At 39.6% G+C, this 19,164-nt stretch overlaps 5 protein-coding genes and 1 pseudogene across 6 annotated transcripts; 1 reads left to right on the plus strand and 5 right to left on the minus strand.

Moving 5' to 3' along the window:
* Positions 1-731: 731 nt before the first annotated feature.
* Positions 732-3,165, minus strand: LOC145698034 (mini-chromosome maintenance complex-binding protein-like). The gene is made up of 7 exons (XM_081775240.1): positions 2,428-3,165; positions 2,228-2,388; positions 1,746-1,845; positions 1,590-1,688; positions 1,450-1,542; positions 1,261-1,408; positions 732-898 (listed from the first exon to the last, which is right to left on the minus strand). Exons 3-7 carry the CDS (start codon positions 1,831-1,833, stop codon positions 805-807), a joined length of 522 nt encoding a protein of 173 aa, XP_081631366.1. The 5' UTR covers positions 1,834-1,845; positions 2,228-2,388; positions 2,428-3,165; the 3' UTR covers positions 732-804.
* Positions 2,132-4,303, minus strand: LOC145698068 (uncharacterized). Its single transcript, XM_081775274.1, has 4 exons — positions 4,200-4,303; positions 3,936-4,118; positions 3,237-3,518; positions 2,132-2,388 (listed from the first exon to the last, which is right to left on the minus strand). The coding sequence occupies exons 1-4, from the start codon at positions 4,279-4,281 to the stop codon at positions 2,132-2,134; spliced, it is 804 nt and encodes a 267-aa protein (XP_081631400.1). The 5' UTR covers positions 4,282-4,303.
* A 59-nt stretch (positions 4,304-4,362) lies between these two features.
* LOC145698030 (uncharacterized) lies at positions 4,363-5,825 on the minus strand (annotated as a pseudogene). The gene is made up of 5 exons (XR_014133906.1): positions 5,698-5,825; positions 5,141-5,376; positions 4,988-5,095; positions 4,546-4,597; positions 4,363-4,504 (listed from the first exon to the last, which is right to left on the minus strand). The product of XR_014133906.1 is annotated as an uncharacterized LOC145698030 (transcript).
* Positions 5,815-8,444, minus strand: LOC145698022 (uncharacterized). The gene is made up of 6 exons (XM_081775229.1): positions 8,299-8,444; positions 7,899-8,015; positions 7,683-7,855; positions 7,382-7,640; positions 7,103-7,291; positions 5,815-6,018 (listed from the first exon to the last, which is right to left on the minus strand). The coding sequence occupies exons 1-6, from the start codon at positions 8,441-8,443 to the stop codon at positions 5,921-5,923; spliced, it is 981 nt and encodes a 326-aa protein (XP_081631355.1). The 5' UTR covers position 8,444; the 3' UTR covers positions 5,815-5,920.
* Positions 8,445-8,518: 74 nt separating this feature from the next.
* LOC145699360 (uncharacterized) lies at positions 8,519-10,678 on the minus strand. Its single transcript, XM_081776630.1, has 4 exons — positions 10,401-10,678; positions 9,757-10,117; positions 9,467-9,713; positions 8,519-9,352 (listed from the first exon to the last, which is right to left on the minus strand). Exons 1-4 carry the CDS (start codon positions 10,658-10,660, stop codon positions 9,168-9,170), a joined length of 1,053 nt encoding a protein of 350 aa, XP_081632756.1. The 5' UTR covers positions 10,661-10,678; the 3' UTR covers positions 8,519-9,167.
* Positions 10,679-12,951: 2,273 nt separating this feature from the next.
* LOC145700774 (DNA-directed RNA polymerase II subunit RPB1-like) lies at positions 12,952-18,964 on the plus strand. Its single transcript, XM_081778101.1, is given in 16 exon segments — positions 12,952-13,474; positions 13,618-13,779; positions 13,888-14,098; positions 14,183-14,246; positions 14,410-14,776; positions 14,818-15,169; positions 15,230-15,737; positions 15,888-16,120; positions 16,156-16,420; positions 16,511-16,718; positions 16,764-17,237; positions 17,276-17,431; positions 17,514-17,751; positions 18,249-18,328; positions 18,395-18,502; positions 18,544-18,964. Coding segments are annotated over 16 exon segments (4,197 nt in total). The 3' UTR covers positions 18,792-18,964.
* Positions 18,965-19,164: the final 200 nt, after the last annotated feature.

The raw sequence follows: 19,164 nt of genomic DNA on the forward strand, positions 1-19,164 counted from the left end.
TATTCAATTCAAGTTTATCCGCTCCTGAAGTAGCTGGAGCAGCGAAAGTAGTCACCTCCCCAGTACCAACCCATCGTAGACCGTGGATCGTCTTCGCCCTTCCTTTTTTGAATTTGTCTAGCTCTTTAGCGCTGATCTACTTTTACGTGGTCCGCCTATCCTTTGCGTATCAGGTAAAAAAGATCTTCTTTGGTCAAACCAGAGCGCCTCAAGTGAGTGCGCCCAAGAGCGCTCTCCCCAAATCATACTTCGGCAGCAGCTATAAAAAGACCGTCAGCGAGACTAGAAGGCATAACAAAACAACCACAAAAACATAAAAATGAACTTCCTCGCTCTCATCTTCGCTCTTATGCAAATCACAACCGCCTCTCGAATAATCACTAAATCATCTGTTTGCAACTTCGATGTCTGCAACAAATGCGACGAAGTCGTCTCCCAAAACCGACCTAGTTTCCAAAAAACCGTCATGAAATGCAAGATCATTCTCAACCCAGAATTGAACTGCTGCAACGCATATCTCCGACCCAGCAACTCAATCATTTACTAAACAATCTACAAAACTGATTCTTTCACTTAACACTCTCCTTTCAATCATTGTACATTTACTTTCAAACATTCCGAATCAAATACAATCTCCTGATTATTCAAAAATTACCTTTTGTCATTCTTTCTTCAAGCAAAACTCCTAGCACTTAAAATTCAATCTAAAACAGTTTGAATTAAAAAAATGAAAGAGTTAAATGAGGCAGTGTTACAACATAAATGTGAGTTCTGTGACAGTGAGAAAAACATGTAGATAGGCTCCTAGTTTCTGTCCTGAAGCTTTTTGATCATTTCACGAGCTTCTTCGAGGTATTCTTTCTTGCAGCTTGATGAGCCGCGCCCAATTGCCAGTGCCCTGAGAAAATTTAGTGTGTGTTAGCAAACTTGAAATAAAACATGAAGAGTTTTAATCCCAAAAATGATCACTGCAAAAATTTGCAATACGTCACAGTGTGACTGTCATATACCGGTTATATCATGAGACGATTGTATCTGTTAAAATTTTCTCATTCTATTTTAGGTGAAATCATGGAAGAATCAGCGAATCATTCGTCCAAAATTTGAATTTTAGGTCTATGACATTTCATCCCGGGTCTTAAAATGTGCCTTGTTGTCTATTCTTTTGGGCATTTCACAGTGCTTCTCAATGATTATAGATTTGAAAAAAAAATCCAAATCATACTGATGACGCTTGCGCTCGGTGACTCGTCGATTTACCTGGCGAGCACTAGAAGTTGATGAAGCTCTTTTACTCCTAGTTTTTCGTTCGCGCGTCTGGACTCAATTATAAAGTTCTGGACCATTTGCTCGTCTCCTACTTCGTAAGGACTTGATCTGCAAGAAACAAGGTACGATCGGATTTTTGCTAAAGATAATCAAGATATGTCTAATTTGTTTGTACATTACCGTAGATACAGGAGCCCCGGGCAGTATCGAGCAATCGCTGAAAGTACTCTTCAATGTTCAAGTCAATGTCTGATTTCACCAAAACGGAGTAATCTAAAGTTGTTCACTTGGTCGAGCGAAAAAACGGAAGCGCTCCTTACCAAACGGAAGCAAAGGCTTTCCCTTAGAGATGACAAGGCAATTTGAATCAACTTCAAAGTCCTTCTTGTAGAACTGGTAGTCGAATTCAAGTTTTTGTTCTTCCGAGGGTCTCGTTTGGAAAATCATTATTAAAAAAAACCGTGAGAAAACCGTTCCTTCAATTAAAAGCTTGAGGGTTTCAATATTTTTCATTCCAACTTGCGTCAAATTTCCAGCGCTTATGCCACATTCATTTAGGACCATCAGTGTTCCAGGCTTTTTAACGGATAAAAACGCACAGTATTTATACTTTCAATTTGCTTCTGTTGATTTTTAGGGCTTCCTGGATCTCTCCTGGATTTTTCACTTTTTTCAATCTCTCGGAAAATTACTTCGTCCTAGTCTAGGACTCCTAGACCTTCCGTTACCCGAGAAAGGCGTTTAAAAATGAAAAATGCTGGATTTCATTCAAAATTTTCCCTCAAAGCGGGTGTCGATGCGGGGGAATGGCATTTTTGCCTTCGCTAAGGAGCTTTTTCAGTGGAAAAGAAAGCATTTCCAGTCAAAAGGCTCCTATTTTTCGTTTCAATGGTAATGGAATATTAACTGCTAGACAGTCCTGCACCTTTGAGATATGAGCTAAGGTCGGTCCGCGATCCTGGGTAGAAATATCAGAATGAAGTAGCTCCTCATCCTCGTAGTTCTTCGTCGGCGCCAATGGTCGCTTATTGAGGTAATCGATTGAGAGAGGTAGTGTGGTGAGTGATGGAACAATTTCTTTGAGAACTCTTTCGATGCCAATGAAACAGCTTTCGCAATCTTAAGTTGGGCTTACTAGAAGATTAATAGAAGACGTACGATGAATAGTTGCGATTTTTATGTATGGGATTCTGATGTTGTCATAAATGTTTGATTTTGATTTGGCTCGATAGACTAAAGTCCGTGATAATTATATTATCTATATTAAATATAGATAATATATTATATTATATTTAGCTATGCTTATCACGTTCAATTAGGGTCACGTTTTTAAGCTACATAGGGAAATTGATAAGTCGTATACGTTCGTAAGTCTATCCACGAGAAATTTACGTGAGCTCGCGTCTAGAGTTTCCAAGAACACCTTCCACAGTTTTGTCTATTTAATTTAGTTGAGCAGACAGTTATAGATAACTAAATGGAAACGTTTTGAAAAAATAATTGTTTTATCATCCTCGTTATGGAATTGAATTTATTTGCCAGGTGAGGAGCGTAAATTGAAAATACATCTTTTTCGGTAGACGTAGAATCGGATGAATTGCCATAATAAGAATTGATTTATTCTAAGCCTTTCCTGCTGTATCCTTTAGATTCAAATTCAGTGTTATTGGCCCTAGAATGACTTCAGCTCTGCGCATGTAAATCGATGAGACAAGTGAGCAAAGCAAAAACTTCGCAGCAAAACGATCTCCCAACAGCGTTTGTGACAGCAATCCTAAAGTGTCTTCGAAGAGCGTTTCCTTTGGAGGCAATTCATTTTCGTCGGCCAAACTTTTTGGCCCAGTCTGTTTGGCTTCGATCACGTGAAGGCTTCCAGAATTTCTTTGAACAGGGTCTCTTTCAGAAGAACTTTGAAAATGAATTCGAAAAAGAGGCAACTCGATTAATCCATAATTTATTTATGCTACGTAAAAGACGTTTCCTGTCATCCTCAGATGGGTAAAATATCGCACGAACATGATAAACCGTAAGCACTTTGAGAGGCACATCCGCATACATCTTCAGCACGAATTTGGAATCCTTGCTGAACTCGAGCTTGTCGTCGTTGTGCGATTCTTCCGATTTTGAATTGTACATTTTCTGCCATCGAACTTCCGCCCATTCAGTGTCATTATTGGGAATGCGAGCGAGGTAGCAATTTCGGTCACGGGCGTTTTCGAAGTTTGTTTCTTCTACTCTCTCGCAATTTTCTAAACTTCTGCGTTAACATTTCGAAAATACAGAATGGAGTAGAACTAGGCTTGACGGCAGGTTCCTCGAAAGGTAATACGTTGTGCTTACAGTAATCAAATTTTCCGAATTTTCCTTCAGCGAAATATTTGCGTTATATATATACGCTCGTCCGAGCAGTCGATAATAATTAACATCCGCTATCGTCATTATAAGGGGATCGAGGTTTTTTCGTGGAAAATAAGCTTCCGTCGATTATCCTGTATCTCCTAATATTGACGATAACGGAGGTTAATTATCATCGCTGAACGAAATTCCTCGAAGATTTTTGCGAAAATTTGGATAGGTGTAATTTCAAATATGGTCAAGCTCACGAATCGGATATCATCAAATACGGTCAGAAGAAGATCGATCATCAAGGCCTGAGAAAACAATACCTGGTATGTCCACTGATTCACGAAAAGCGGTAACGCACTCTATTCTCTCTCCTGTCGTTTTATCTTTGAATGTGAGCGTTGGAAAGAAGATCTCCTGGTCAATATGGTCGATGATTAAAAACCTGGTCGAGATAAATTGACCAGAAGAGGTATTTTTGTTCAACGGTGGGGGCCGAGCGCTCTCTGGAATTTCGGAATGCAAAATTGAAATTTCTAACTGCTGGAATCTAGTCTTGCTTGGAACTAACATTTCCATCCGCTTTCCTAATCCTTTGAACAAGAGACTCACATCTTTCGTCCAGCTTTCCGAGTTGAAAAGCTGCGGCTCGTTCGGCAGAAGCATCATTTTTTAAACGAATTCTCTTTCTTGATTGCAAGGTTTAATTTCAAACTTAGAAATTGCAGACGAAAATTTCGTCACGAAATCATTCAGCGTTGGCAGTTAAAGTCAGTTTTCAAATCTAGAGTTTCAGTTAGCAGCGGTCTCGGATGACTGTTGCACGGGGAGATACAGTTTGAACTCGGCTGGCAGCTCATCTTCAGAATACAGCCGGTCGGAGAAATAAATGCTGAATGAGTTCTTTATAAAGATTTGGAAAAGAAGACTTACCGTCTAAGTCTGCAGGAGGAATGAATCGTTATTCTATCAGTACATTTGTATTCTGTCAATTTGATCAATTATCATTTTTTCGTCATAGAAAAACCATCAAATCTGGGAAAAATATTAGAAAAAACGGCGCTTCTATGGTTTTTTTCATAATCAAAATTTGCAATCCTAAAATAGCATGTTTCCTTCGATTTTTAAACGATTCCGTCAATCTTAAAATCTGCACCACAAGCTGTCTTTCCACTAGTTTTCGGAGGGCAGACAAATGAGATTCTTAATTTAAAGAAAGAATAACCGTCTATATTCTTAAAAATTGTGTAAGATTGCATAAGTTTTCAATTTCAAATATAAAAAGAATCTCCTTTGTCTACCCACGGAAAACCTGCAGAAATTAAGCTTGTGGTGCAGACTTTCGAATTGACGGAATAATTTGAATGACCTTTTCCTGTTCCATACGCTCTTTTGCAAAAATCCTTCAAGTTGATGCAAATCTGATTCCATCCATCGTCCATCCTCAGGGGCATCGTGCAAATAAACGGTTTTATCCGAGTCGCTAGAATTTTCATTCTCAAGTTTTGAAAATATTTCTGAAGATTACTTGATTGATAATTTGACGATCGAAAGCGCCTGGTTATATTCTTGTCGTCGGTGATTTGAATCTCAAAAGAAAAGTATTTTTCATATTCTTCACTACTAGAATTATGTAGGGCAAAGTAATTCCCAAATTGTCGGAAGCATTGGTCGGACAACTGATGTAGGTTTCGGCTAGTTTTTCGGAGTCGATTTCGATCACGGAGGAGGAAATATCGTTGTCGCCAACTCGTTTTACGTGCCCTAGAATTAAGTCTTCAGTAATGAGCCCATATTTCAAGAGTCAAGATGTGATTGCATCAATTAAGGGCAACCCGCTCACGGAGATTTCATCGCTTCTCGCCGCCATCTCAAACTCTAAAGTCAGTTTTTTTCTACATAAAAAGGCTCGAGTCCATAAGGTCACGTGTCTAGACTCTGTACGTATGAGAAGTAGCTTTTTATGGAAAATCTAGAGTCATGTTACATCTTGTAACTTACATATAGAAACCCGCGTGAGAGGCATTACAACTAGAGTTATAGATATCCCAATGATTATAGATCAGCATGATTTGTCCTACTCACCCTGGTCAACATTTATATCCCACAGCTGCAATGGTTTACTTCCAAGCGAATATAGAACCGACAAAAATCCAGTTTGAAAGGTATTTTTGAACATTCTTAAAATTCATCTCGTTAGGGTTATAAGACGGAAATTTATACACAGTAAAAGAATGAGATATCAAAGCGGATAGTATTGCACAAAAAACGCGGAAGTTGAAAAATCTAAATTGAAGAATTTTTGGCTTTAGAGGTGGCTGACAGAAGACTCTGTCGGGAGATTGGGGCGGAGATTGAGGACGGATTCTCTTTTTATTTCTTTCATTTGGGACAAGTAATCTTCTTCTTTCAAAAGCGTTAAGAAATACTAAACTGTTTATAAAAATACAATGTGGTATATAAAGCTTACAGTTTAAATCTTTAGAAAATGAATGACAGGATCGTCGTTAAAGGCTGGGCTCGGCAACCTGTGTCAGGGACAGGAACAGGGACAGGGTTTCCCTCTCCGTGACCCATATTTTACACAGGCACTCAGGACAGGACCAAAAAATCTTCCTTTTTTACACAGGAAGACAGGACAGGTTTTTTAGACAGGTCAGGAAACAGGTTTTCTAGACAGGTCAGGAAACAGGTCCTGACTCAGGAGGAAAAACAGGAATTTTTTTGATCAAAGAATTTAAGAAAAATTCTAATTTTAAGAATTTTATAACCATTTGGTTCATTGCACAGATTAAAAATTGGCCATTCTTGCGCGAAATTTCTTGGCAATTGATTCTTGACTTCAAATAATGAGTAAAAGAGACTTCGTAACATATGAGGTAAAAGTAAGTAAGTAGTAATAACCTGCAAGTGTCACTTTCACTTAAATAAAAATAGAATTGGTAAAGTTAACCGGGTTAACATCAATTTCGACGCTCTGAATTTCCAATGAAGTTCCTGAATATAAAACGCTACGATCTGTTTATAATAATGATGTTTTTGGCGTTGTTTCTTATAAATTATTTTGCGAATCTAGACTATTGAAGCCTGTTTCCTGACCTAATTAAACAGGAACCTGTCTCAACTCAGGCCCTAGCAGGAAAATCAGGCCTGTCTTTAGTCAGGGACAGGGACAGGAACAGGGTTTCGAGCTTTTAATCCCGATTTTGGACAGGTACACAGGACAGGGCCAAAAAACATCCCTATTTTACTCAGGTACACAGGACAGGGTCCCAAAAACAGGAAACAGGTCCTGTCTAAGGTTTTTAGACAGGTCAGGATGCCGAGCCCAGGTTAAAGGTTAGCATATGTCACATGAGTTATTGACGTAAATAAGTTTATTTTTCTTATTTTTAAATCTGGTTTCCTCAGGAAACTTTCCTGTAGGACCAGGGAAAACCAAACTAAAGCTGGCAATTTAGCCCAAAAAAGACAATTTCCAACGCTTTGCCTTGGCACTCCTCGTCAAAGTAAGCTTTCACCAAATTTCCGGACTTGAGACCACGGACTTTTCGAAGATCCGGAGTTTGAAGAAAAGATGTGCCGCGTGTGGGAGTACAGCTATCCGTTAGGGAGAAATAATTTACCATCGCATTGGAAACTAACATCAGTTCTGAGAGCAGCTCTTCCTCAGCAAACGTCTTTTTTTGGAGTTTTCCGACTGTTTTAACATTTGGCGGATACATTTGTGCGCGTTTTTCGATAAAGCACATTTTTCTTGAAAACTGTTTCTTTATTTCTTTGATATTTTTTATCACAAGGCCGCTGCTCGAAACTGGAATCGTTTTACTCCCATTTAGTTGAAAAAGAACTTGAAGGGCGGAGCATAGAAAGTGCTCGTATTTCTGAAGAATTGGTTCGTGATCTCTCAGGAGTTGAGAAATCAGTTGAATGAAATTCACTCTCGCCATTGTTTCCAGCTGAGGGAGGTATAGACGGAGAAGATCAACCAGAGAGGCAGTTATTGAATCTTTTTCCTTTGGCAGAATCTTAGAAGATGATTAGGAAGAGCCGGTCGGAGTGAGAATCACCTTATGCTTGAATTCTAGCGTTGGATATGTTAGCTTGAAAGTCCTCTTTGGTATCAAATTATTTTCCGCCGTGTGGTAGATGGAGGATACATCTTCTTTGAGCGAAGGAAAGACTACATCGTCCGGCTGCGGTCGTTTTATATTCACAATTGCAAGAATTAGTGCCTCGTAATCTATAAAATCCTCTGATCGATCGTTACGCGGTTAAGAAGGTACTTGAAGGTAAATCGGTCGTTGTGATGATTTGGAAGATGAAGGCTGGAATGAAATTGAAGCAGAAAAGCTCGAGTGGAGGAGAACTGCTAGTTGAAAACTTGTACAGTTGCGATATTACTAAAAGTTCGATTACATAAAGCAGAATTATAATCGATCGATATTATGCCTTACGTAAAACAGCATAATGGGATTAAGTTTATGAAAAACAGAGCTATTCTAATGGCTACTAATTTTCAATTTTAATTAGACAATAAAAATATTTGGTCTGATGATTTTATTTTTTTATGTAACAAAGTGTAATATGTTCAAAAATGATCCATAAGATTCATGGTGACATAAACATATTCCACTCTGTTACATGAAAAATTATTTATAATTAAGGGTTTGAAATCATTTCTACCTGCATCAAGTAAATCAGAAGCCGTTTCATCCTCAGAATCTCCAAGAAGCAAATTATGAATTTGAACATACGTCTCTTCCGAATATTTTACGCCTTTCAACCCTTCATTGCCCTTCGATGCGGATAGCCAATCTCTTACTGTCATTCTGATAATTCATAAAGATGCTTTGAGAAACGAAGAAAAGGGATGATCTCTACGGACAAATGAAGAATCATCAGATTTTTTTTGCTGTGAAATTCAAGTGTATTTATAAATAGACATGCAGCTTTGCATTTTAAATTCTAGTGTAGTGCATATATCGGAAATGGTGGTAGAATTGTGTACAAAAGGAAAGAAATAGATACACATACCGCAACATGCGTATTTTGAAAGTTTTGAAATCAACAAGGAGAAAATAGAGTCTTGAAAAATTATAGTTCAAAGTTGAGTAACTAATTCAGTAAAAGATAAGATAAGGAAAGATAAGTCGGCATAAAAAGCAATAACGGAAATACAAGAAAATTGTTTTAGGCATTTAACATTTGTCATTTGATAACTTGTTAATTTTAAAAATTGAAAACGAAATTATTGAACAAAAAAGAAGATTTGAAAGATTGAAGGATGTTTTTTAACGAAAGAAATTGGTGAACAACAGAAATATAAAAATATTTATAGCTCGGAAAAAAGGTCGGAATGTCCGCAAAGTGGGGTTTTAGTCATTATTTTTTTTGATAAGAATAAAGATTGTCACGATTTTGTAGATTTTCGATGCAGAAAATAGTGGCTAGATACTGTACTTATCACTGCTTCAGTAGTACTGTAGAAACCGTCTATTTCCTATTTATATTTGTTACATGTAGAATTCTGTAGAATCATGGTTTGGTGTTTTTTAGTAATTTCCACGGGCGATTTCTTCGCGAATGATGTTCCGCACTTCTTGGAGCATCGAGACTTTCATCTTTTCGAACTCTTCGCGGATCATCAGGCGGATTTCGTTTTCCGAGGGAGTCGACGACGAGCCAGAGAATTGAGAAGTAGAACTTGTGTGATTCGAAACTGGCTTCGAAGGCGGAACTTAAATTCCATTTAGAGCTTTGAATGATTATCGAGAAGCCGTTTCGGCTTCGTGGGACCATTATGCGACTAGCGAGAAAAGCGGGTGCTCAAGTTTGACGAGAAGATTCCTACCTGTGGGCAGAGGTTTAGTTTCCTTCTTTATATGAGAGTGAACGGGTGCTGGCTTGCTGGGCGTCGAGTTTGACTGAACCTGCCCGGCGAGTCTTTGTTTCAACTGCTCGCGGAAGTCCATCGGCCCGCCCGCCGGTTTTGGCGGCAGTTGATGAACTGTTTTTGTTGCAGCCGGGGCGTCTTCTCCGACTACTCTTCCTGGCCCCGCTTTTTCTTGAATGCCGACTTTCTTCAGCTTGAAGCCGCCCTGAGTTCAAGATTAAATTAATACTTCAAATCCATTTTTGTACCTGGATTTGACCCAAAAGAGCTCCTCTTCCAGCTCCACCAGCTGGAGCGGCTGATAATCCCGTTCCTCTTGGTCCCCCGGGCGCAGGACCTGGCGGGCCTGGTGGTGGACCTCCTGGAGGGGGTGGCCCAGGCGGTGGACCGCCACTAGGAGGGCCAGGAGGGGGAGGTGGACCCCCAGGAGGTTTTACTGGAGCTGGAGGACCACTAGGCTGTGCAGGCCGCGGCGGCTGAGGCTTCGGTGGTGGCGGCTCTTGTTTAACTTGTGGCCAGGGCAGTTGTCCTTTAACTCGCTGCAACGCCGTGGTCATTTCTTTGCCAAAATCTTTTGCGTACTCTTCGTCAGCAAAGTTCATCCCATAACTACAACAAAAGTCAATTTCTCTTTGTCAGCAAAATAGTTGAAAAAGCAAAGATAGCCGGACCGGTGAAAGTTTGGACAGCAGATGAGTTTGTTTCACTCAAGTAGGGGCAATTTTCGAGAAAGAAAAGAAGAGCGCTAAATCAAAAAAGAAGGCGCAATTTACTTGACAATCATATAATAACTGGACAAGGCCAATTTTGTTTGCTCAATTTCAGACTTCAGCTCAATAGCGGATTTCTTCCGGGCCGGTTAAAATTGAATAGATAAGGAAATTCAACTTACACTTGTCCGTTTGCTCTCCATTGGTGAAACTTCGGCGTCGCTTCGTTGTAAACCAAGCTGGCAATTATGCCACAATTGATGGTCAATTCACCCGAGTCGCCCTTTCTACCGACAATTCTGTACTGCTGCTTCTCCGCGTTTAGAAGGATGTAGACGTCGCTGGGGCCTGGCGAAGACACAGAAACCCATCGCTGCATTTGCCCTTCGTACAACATCACGTCGGCGACGACCTTCACGACCACCGATTCCGAGTCTGACATTCTGAAAATAATCGTTGAAATTTCAGCTTTTTCTTCGCGATTTTTTGATTGTCTCTTTTTCGTTTGCAATATTTTCATTAAAAAAACCATCATCGAATTGGCAAAAACAGGAAACGCTCAAAAAGTAAATTTTCCCACAATAAAAATTTTTTTTTGTAAAAGGAGCTGTTTTTCGATCGATAATTCGTATTATTGACAATTATTCTGGGCTAATTTATAAATGCGCGTTCTTTATAAGGTCAAGCTATCAGATTCTGACGGACTCGAGTTGATTTTGATTTCAGAAAGAAGAGAAAAACGTAATTAGTCTCGTAAATCTGAGCAAAAGGCGCTATTCATTGTCACCACTATCCGAATCGGATGAATTTTGAATAGCGATTCTTCTTTTCTGAAACATTAGACGGTTTTAAACGATCTTTGTGAGTAATTTTAACGCTTAATTAGTTAACTTCTGGAACTGTATCTTCATATACAATTAAATAACTCTTATTCTGTACGTAACAGTATTAATAATATATAAAAATTATTTAATTTTAATTAGACACATCCTGTATCCGGTATTTTCGTATATAGGCAAGATAAAACGCATCATAAAATACGAATTTGATCAGAATAATTATGAAATTTCCCCTTTTTCGAACAGGATGTTCGATAGAAAAATCGCATTTGTCCCGGATATAGAATACGTAACTGTCGGATTTTAGCGGTTTTATATAATTGACCTATATCTTTGATCTTAAAAATCCGACAATTATATATTCTAAATCCGGTACAGATGCGATTTTTTTAACGAATATCCTATTCGAAAAGGTGGAAATATAGTAATTATTCTGATTTTAGCCGTATTCGATGGAGGGTTTTAAATTGTAAGAGCACAATAATACCGGATACAAGATGTGTGGTATTAATATTAAACAATTTTTATAATACTGTTATAAAAAAAAAACGAGCGTATACACATCATTAGAGCTAATTGATTATTCAAAGTTTCGAGCAATCAGATTTCAGAAAAAAAACGAGAGACAAGTTTTCATTCGTCGAGGCTCCAATAAAATAATTCATAAAGAAATCTCTAGATCAAAAAAGGCAAATTGCAAAAAATTTCGCAGTCTACTTCACTCAAAAATCGGAGAGAAAATGTGTTTGTCCGTGTTTGACTGAGGCTGTTTGATAAATTATTCATTTTGTATTCTCGTCTTGAGAATCAAAATCAATCATTTCTTCCGATCGAAGCTGATTCGACGCGCGCCGATTTTTCGCGCTCCCGATTGGACAATTCAAAGGTTGCTTTCTTGCTCGACGGACTCATCCCTTTTTTCCAGAAGAAGAAAATATCATTTTCGTTGCTAATTACTGCTTGAGAGTTTTTATCTTTTATTTAGATTTCTATCAGAGTCAAAATAGAACATATTCTTGTAAACTAATTTTAACAACGATAAATGATATTTTTTCTTCAAAAAAAAGGATGAGTATGTTGTCCTCCAATCGGTTTGACGGTGTTACAAAAATGAAGCGGTTTTGAATTGGAGTGCGTCTCTATTTTTTCACAAAATGCAGACATCTGAAGACAAAAGTGGGCTGGCAAGACGAGACATTTACGCCAATATTTGTCCATATTCACTCGGCAAATAATAATTACTGACGTGGAGATTGTAAAATAACTGATACAGCTTAGCTACAGGGCGGAACAACTGCCAAATAGATCGTCTTTCTCTAACCCTCTTCGATCGCCATCAGAATCTTCTTCTTCGACGGTGTGGCCTTTCATGAAGTCAGGGTGTCACTGTACCTTCTTTGCTAGTCATCGTCTGACGAAATATCCGGAGGGACGGAAAAAGCTTAAACCCGGCCAAAGAGATGAATTTTGCCCAGCAAAATCGTAGCTTTAGGAGGGGAGGACGCGCCTATTTCCGTCAATCTCTTGCCGCGTGAACCACATCGCGCCAGTGGAGATTAAAGTTCATCTTAGTCAGCCTTCTTTTCTGAACATATTCTTGAATGATTCTGATCTTATTCCGTAGATTCTTTTTGCTCAAATATATTTATGACTGTCAATTGATTTCTTTCATGATTTTCTTACTATATCGTCTTTACAATAAATTCTTTGTAAGGGAAGCCAACAAAAGCAGCAAGAAAAGGATTCTTGTATGAAATTTCAGCATTGAAGGAAAAACAAAAAAGAAAACTTGAACAAACTTGTCACTGATAATGTGATAAGCTCATCACGTTGCGTACTCTGGCACCCGCTTTTCTATCCCTTTTTTCTGGAAAGAGAAATAGCAAGAAGTTGCATGGCGCAGCAAACGGAGTCCTCTGTGACTCTTCGGAAAATACGGCATGTCCAGTTTGGCATTTTGTCGCCTGATGAAATCAAAAGAATGTCAGGAAACGTTTGAGTAGATTCCCATTTATGGTTAGTTTTCACCTGATTTTCACAAGCACCGTAAGTCGTGAGCTCCCCTGGGTTGGTTCATCCCGAAGCGACAGAGCGTGACGACTTCGGCAAGTCATCGAATCGACCAAAAATGGATGGAATTCTCGATCCTCGGCAAGGGGTAGTCGATCGTTTCTCCAGATGTCAAACCTGTGCTGGAAACATGAATGATTGTCCCGGGCATTTTGCACACATCGAACTTGCAAAGCCTGTCTTTCATATTGGCTTCTTCAACAAGACTTTGCGGGTATTACGGTGCGTTTGCTTCTTTTGCTCAAAAATGCTGGTGGACAAGAACGATCCAAAGATGGCGACGATCCTGGCGCGCACGAAGGGTCAGCCTAGAAAACGACTCGATTCCGTTTACGTTCTGTGCAGAGGTAATTATTCCATTTTGCTTTGGTTGACGAGAAACAAATCATGGGACACTGTAGTCATCACTGAGAAAAAGGCCTCTACTGGACTCGATGACGTTTTATATAATAATTTTATGAAAATGAGGCTCTAAAATCTTTTGATTGAGGAAAGCAAAAATGCGAGGGAGGAGATGACATCGATTCCGACGAGAAAAAACCAAATGACCATGTGCCATCAGAGGAAACAAACGATGGGATTATTCCGCATAATGGTTGTGGGAGATTTCAACCAACGTACAGGAGAGACGGACTTACCATAACTGCTATGGGTAAAGAAATTCCACTTTCTTTCCGATTTTTGTTCTTCGTTGATATGGAATTAGGAGCATTAACCGTTCCGTTTCTACCGAATCGGTGATTCTTTATCCGCTAAAAAGCAACATGGAAGAAGGTGAATGATGATGCGCAGGAAAAGACGATAGAAATGACGGCAGAGAAGGTCCTCGAAATCTTTAAAGGGATTTCTGACGATGAAATTGACATGTTAGGAATGGACGCGGAATACGCTCGTCCGGCGTGGATGATTATCACGGTCATGCCGGTTGCTCCCTTGGCAGTTAGACCTTCAGTCGTCATGGGCGGATCAGGGTTACGAAGTCAGGATCGTTGCATAGAGAACACTGTCTGCTTGACATTCATAGTTTTTCCATAAAAAGCAGATTCTCTAGCAAGAAAATAGGACGATGTTACGCACAAATACTGTGATATAATCAAAATCAACAATTCAATCAGGAAAAGATATACCAGTTTTATCAAGGAATCATCTTGAAAAACAGGATTTTTTTATGTTAATTACCTGTCTCTTAGCTGAATTATTACAGATTTTTACATAAATATGATAAACAGCGTCTTATGGAAATTACATAAAAATGGGTCAATTTGGTGAATCTTCAAGAAACAACGAAGCACATGGAGCAGCTCCTCATGTTATTGCTGATGAAGTCAAGCTCCTTCAGTTCCACTGCGTTACTGTCATGGACAACACGATTCCTCGAATCCCAAAAGCCTGCCAGAAATCTGGGAGACCTCTCAAGTCCATTTCTGAAAGATTGAAAGCAAAAGAAGGAAGAGTTCGAGGAAATCTGATGGGGAAACGAGTCGACTTTTCTGCACGAACTGTGATCACTGGAGACCCAAATTTAAACGTGAACCAAGTTGGAATTCCAAGAACGATTGCGTCCAATCTAACCTATCCGGAGATCGTTACTGCGTTTAACATTGACTACTTGCAGGAGCTTGTCAACCGGGGTGCAAATCAGTATCCAGGTAAATAACTAGAGAAAACTCAAAAGCAATATGACTTTGAGGGGCCAAATACGTGATCAGAGACACAGGAGAGCGAATCGATCTGCGATACCACCCAAAGCCATCTGATCTGCAGCTTCAAATAGGCTACCAAGTTGAGCGACATCTTCGAGACAATGACGTCGTCGTTTTCAACCGACAGCCAACACTGCACAAGATGTCAATGATGGGCCATTTAGTCAAGGTTCTTCCCTGGTCGACTTTTCGAATGAACTTATCTGTTACCTCTCCGTATAATGCAGATTTTGATGGAGACGAAATGAATCTTCATGTGCCGCAGTCGATGGAGACACGAGCTGAAATCTTGCAATTGGCGCTTGTGCCGCGGATGGTGGTCACTCCGCAATCAAACAGGCAATGGTTATGTTTCTAGGAAATACTCCCTGAAATCAACAAAGAGTAACCAAAAGCAAGACCTGTCATGGGAATCGTCCAGGACACTCTTACGGCAGTCAGAAAGCTGACAAAGCGAGACACCTTCATCGAAGTTCCAGATTTCATGAACCTTATTCTCTTCAAAATCCAATGGAACGGTCGCTTACCAGTCCCTGCGATTCTCAAACCACGACCTTTATACACGGGCAAACAGCTTTTTGAGCTTTGTCTTCCAGAAGGCGTCAACTGCATTCGAAACCACTCGACGCACCCGGACTCTGAGGACAACAGTATCTACCGACATATTTCCGTAGGCGACACTCGGGTAGTCATCGAAAATGGAAAATTTATATCCGGGATTGTCTGTAAAAAGACTGTCGGTGCTTCTGCTGGTAGTTTAATTCACGTAATGTTCAATGAAAAAGGAGCAGATGTGACTAAACGTTTCTTTTCCGACGTTCAAAGGATGGTGAACCAATGGCTTCTAGTGGAAGGGCATTCTATCGGAATCGGAGATACAATTGCAGATGCTGCTACGTATAAGGAAGCGGAAGAAAAGCTTCCGAAAGATCGTAATTTTGTGGCTCTTTTTGAATGAGAAAAGCTGCAAGATTCGGAATTTTAGATTCCTGAAAGCGGAGAAAGCTTTATTCCGAATATGCCATATAATACGGTACAATTTAAATCCGTCAAATAGAGTATCCAGGCGCAGATCCGGAAATCCAAGACAGATGTGCTCGAAGTTATCGAGCGAGCTCATAATGATGAACTAGTTTGCACGCCTGGCAATACGATTCGAAACACATTCGAAAATCATGTCAATAAGATCCTGAATGATGCGCGAGACAAGACGGGTGGATTGGCCCAGAAATCCCTTTCGGAATTTAATAACTTCAAACAAATGGTTGTTGCTGGATCCAAAGGCTCAAAGTCAGGGTTCAACAGACTTGAAAAGGCTTTCTTAGACATTCTTCTTGAGCTCGAATACAGATCAATATCTCTCAAGTCATCGCCGTGGTCGGCCAGCAGAATGTCTCTGGGAAGCGAATTCCGTTCCATTTTAATCACCGCTCTCTTCCTTGCTTTATGAAAGATGATTTTTCCCCAGAGTCAAAAGGATTTGTGGAAAATTCATATCTAGCAGGTCTGACTCCGACTGAATTCTTCTTCCATGCGATGGGTGGAAGAGAAGGGCTTATTGATACCGCGATTAAAACTGCTTCGGAACTTGTTGAAACGGAATTAATCTGCAGATGTAGATAGAAAGTTGATCAGTTAAAGTAGCTAAGCATGATTTTTTTTCTTCAACAAGGGATAAAGACAGGATATATTCAGCGACGTCTTATTAAAGCGATGGAATCGGCAGTGGTCCGTTACGATGCAACAGTGCGAAATTCTAATAACAATATTATTCAATTCCGTTATGGAGAAGATGGGCTTGCTGGGGAGCATGTTGAGTTTCAGAATCTATCATCCATTAGACCTTCTGATAGACTCTTTGAAAAACGCTTTAGATTCGACTACTCAGGTAAAAATACGATGATAACGGAAAGAATACGATGTACATTTTAAGATGAGAAATCTCTTCGAAAACATCTTGCAGAAGACGTTATGAAAGAAGTACAGTGTTCAGAAGATGTGCACAACGAAATAGACAACGAGTTCGATCAGCTTGTCAAGGATCGCGAAGCTGTCCGATCGATTTTTCCACGGGGAGATTCCCGAGTTGTCTTGCCTTGCAACATCGAAAGAATCGTCTGGAACGCTCAGAAAATCTTCAATCTGAACAAAATGTCTAAGAGCGATCTTCTTCCGAATTCAATCGTCGGCAAAGTGCAGGAGTTATCGGAAAAACTGATCATAGTCAGTGGAAATGATCGACTTTCTCTGGAAGCACAAAACAACGCGACATTACTTTTCAAAATTCATCTTCGAGCATCTCTCGCGTCGAGAAGAGTGATTCAAGAATATTATCTAAATAGTGAAGCTTTTGACTGGGTTCTTGGAGAAATTGAGTCTAAATTCAACGCAGCAATTGTTCATCCAGGTTGACATATTCTTCTTGGAAGAGGTTTATTTTTCTAGGTGAAATGATCGGTGCCCTGGCAGCGCAGTCCATCGGCGAGCCAGCTACTCAAATGACGCTCAACACCTTTCACTATGCCGGTGTGTCTGCCAAGAACGTTACTCTTGGAGTTCCTCGTTTAAACGAATTGATCAATATAACGAAACACCCAAAGGAAAGTTCCATAAATTATTGCCAATTATAAGCATAGCCGGCTTTTCTGACTAGGAAAAAGGTAAAAATGGACCCTCGGAAAGACACCCTCAGTGCGTATATTTCTCCTGGGCGAGGCTGCCAAGGACGCGGAAAAATGTAATGACGTACTTGCGCTTTTGGAGCACACAACCATGAAAACTGTAACTGCAAATACTTCAATCTTCTATGATCCGGATCCGATGAATACTGTGATAGAAGAAGATCGGGACTTTGTATCGGTTTACTATGAAATGCCGGATATTGATGTGGACAAGATCTCACCGTGGCTGTTGCGAGTTGAGCTAGATCAGGGCTGGATATTTTGAAATCAACAAAAATTTCAAACCCCGAAAAAAACATGAATCATCATCTCAACCATTTCAAAAATGAAATCTCAGCCAATTTTCTGTCTGAGATCTCAATTTTCAATTTTGCAAAAAAATGACATTTGAAATGCTGAGATCTCAATTATCTCACAAAATGGTGCGAGTTGGATACATGCGTTGCAATGAAATGAGATTTGAGATTCTGAAATTTCAAGCATTTCAGATCCATCTGAACCAATCACATGTCTTGCTCTAAGCGCGCAAAGTTTATCCGCGGCCCGTGCGCGGTTTGCAAAATTTTGAGATTTGAGATCTTGAGATCTCAGCAATCTCAAGAATGGAAAAAATTATGACGAGGGTGCTGCAATAATTTGAGATTTGAGATTTGTTGAGATGGTGCAAAATTTTGAGATAGAAATGAGATTTCACACAAATATTGATTTGAAATTTTTGCTGATTTCAAAATATCCAGCCCTGAGCTAGATAGAAAAAAGATGACGGATAAGAAGCTGTCAATGGAACAAATCTCAGAGAAAATTCATGAAGGAGATGGTTTTCTTCCTTGATTTCAGCAAAATTTTGAATTCTTTTTCGTTGCTTTTGAGAACCAATTCGAAGGTTTCGGAGAGGATCTCCATTGTATTTTCAATGACGATAACGCTGAAACTCTCACTCTTCGAATTCGAATCGTCAACAACTCGGGCAAAGAAGACGATGGAGATACTGGTACTTGGACATTTCTGATCATTTCTAACTTAAAATTCTAGCAGAGGATAAAATGGAAGACGACACTTTCCTTCGCTATATTGAAGCTAATATTCTATCCGACATGACACTGAAGGGAATCGAACAGATTACTAAGGTCTATATGAGCATGCCCAAGGAAGAGTCGAAAAAGAAAATCATCATCAACAAAGAGGGTGAATTCAGTGCGATTCAAGACTGGATTCTAGAGACTGATGGAACAGCACTTATCAAAATTTTGAGTCACCCAAATATTTGTGGAATAAGGTGAAAATCGTAGCTTTGGGAGGGGAGGACGCGCCTATTTCCGTCAATCTCTTGCCGTATGAACCACATCGCGCCAGTGGAGATTAAAGTTCATCTTAGTCAGCGTTCTATTCTGAACATATTCTTGAATGATTCTGATCTTATTCCGTAGATTCTTTTTGCTCAAATATATTTATGACTGTCAATCGATTTCTTTCATGATTTACTACTAAATCGTCTTTACAATAAATTCTTTGTGAGGGAAGCCAACAAAAGCAGCAAGAAAAGGATGCTTGTATGAAATTTCAGCATTGAAGGAAAAACAAAAAGAAAACTTGAACAAACTTGTCACTGATAATGTGATAAGCTCATCACGTTGCGTACTCTGGCACCCGCTT

This window comes from Oikopleura dioica, chromosome 2 (genome assembly GCF_907165135.1).
Source record: "Oikopleura dioica chromosome 2, OKI2018_I68_1.0, whole genome shotgun sequence".
Lineage (NCBI taxonomy): Eukaryota > Metazoa > Chordata > Appendicularia > Copelata > Oikopleuridae > Oikopleura > Oikopleura dioica.

Bases quoted from the DNA above. Each gene is read 5' to 3' on its own strand.
- LOC145698034 (XM_081775240.1), bottom strand. From the start codon at position 1,833: ATGGTCCTAAATGAATGTGGCATAAGCGCTGGAAATTTGACGCAAGTT. The intron at 1,689-1,745 runs GAACGGTTTTCT...GACCCTCGGAAG, and splicing joins CCTCAAGCTTTTAATTGAAG to AACAAAAACTTGAATTCGAC. The intron at 899-1,260 runs GTAAATCGACGA...AAATTTTCTCAG, and splicing joins CAACTTCTAGTGCTCGCCAG to GGCACTGGCAATTGGGCGCG.
- LOC145698068 (XM_081775274.1), bottom strand. From the start codon at position 4,281: ATGATGCTTCTGCCGAACGAGCCGCAGCTTTTCAACTCGGAAAGCTGG. The intron at 4,119-4,199 runs GAAAGCGGATGG...CCGAAATTCCAG, and splicing joins TCTCTTGTTCAAAGGATTAG to AGAGCGCTCGGCCCCCACCG. The intron at 2,389-3,236 runs GTAGCATAAATA...GCCCAACTTAAG, and splicing joins TGACAGGAAACGTCTTTTAC to ATTGCGAAAGCTGTTTCATT.
- LOC145698022 (XM_081775229.1), bottom strand. From the start codon at position 8,443: ATGACAGTAAGAGATTGGCTATCCGCATCGAAGGGCAATGAAGGGTTG. The intron at 8,016-8,298 runs GTAGAAATGATT...TCGAACTTTTAG, and splicing joins TTCTGATTTACTTGATGCAG to TAATATCGCAACTGTACAAG. The intron at 7,292-7,381 runs AACAGTTTTCAA...TCCAAAAAAAGA, and splicing joins AAATATCAAAGAAATAAAGA to CGTTTGCTGAGGAAGAGCTG.
- LOC145699360 (XM_081776630.1), bottom strand. From the start codon at position 10,660: ATGTCAGACTCGGAATCGGTGGTCGTGAAGGTCGTCGCCGACGTGATG. The intron at 10,118-10,400 runs GTAAGTTGAATT...CTTTTGTTGTAG, and splicing joins TGGAGAGCAAACGGACAAGT to TTATGGGATGAACTTTGCTG. The intron at 9,714-9,756 runs GTACAAAAATGG...TCTTGAACTCAG, and splicing joins CTCTTTTGGGTCAAATCCAG to GGCGGCTTCAAGCTGAAGAA.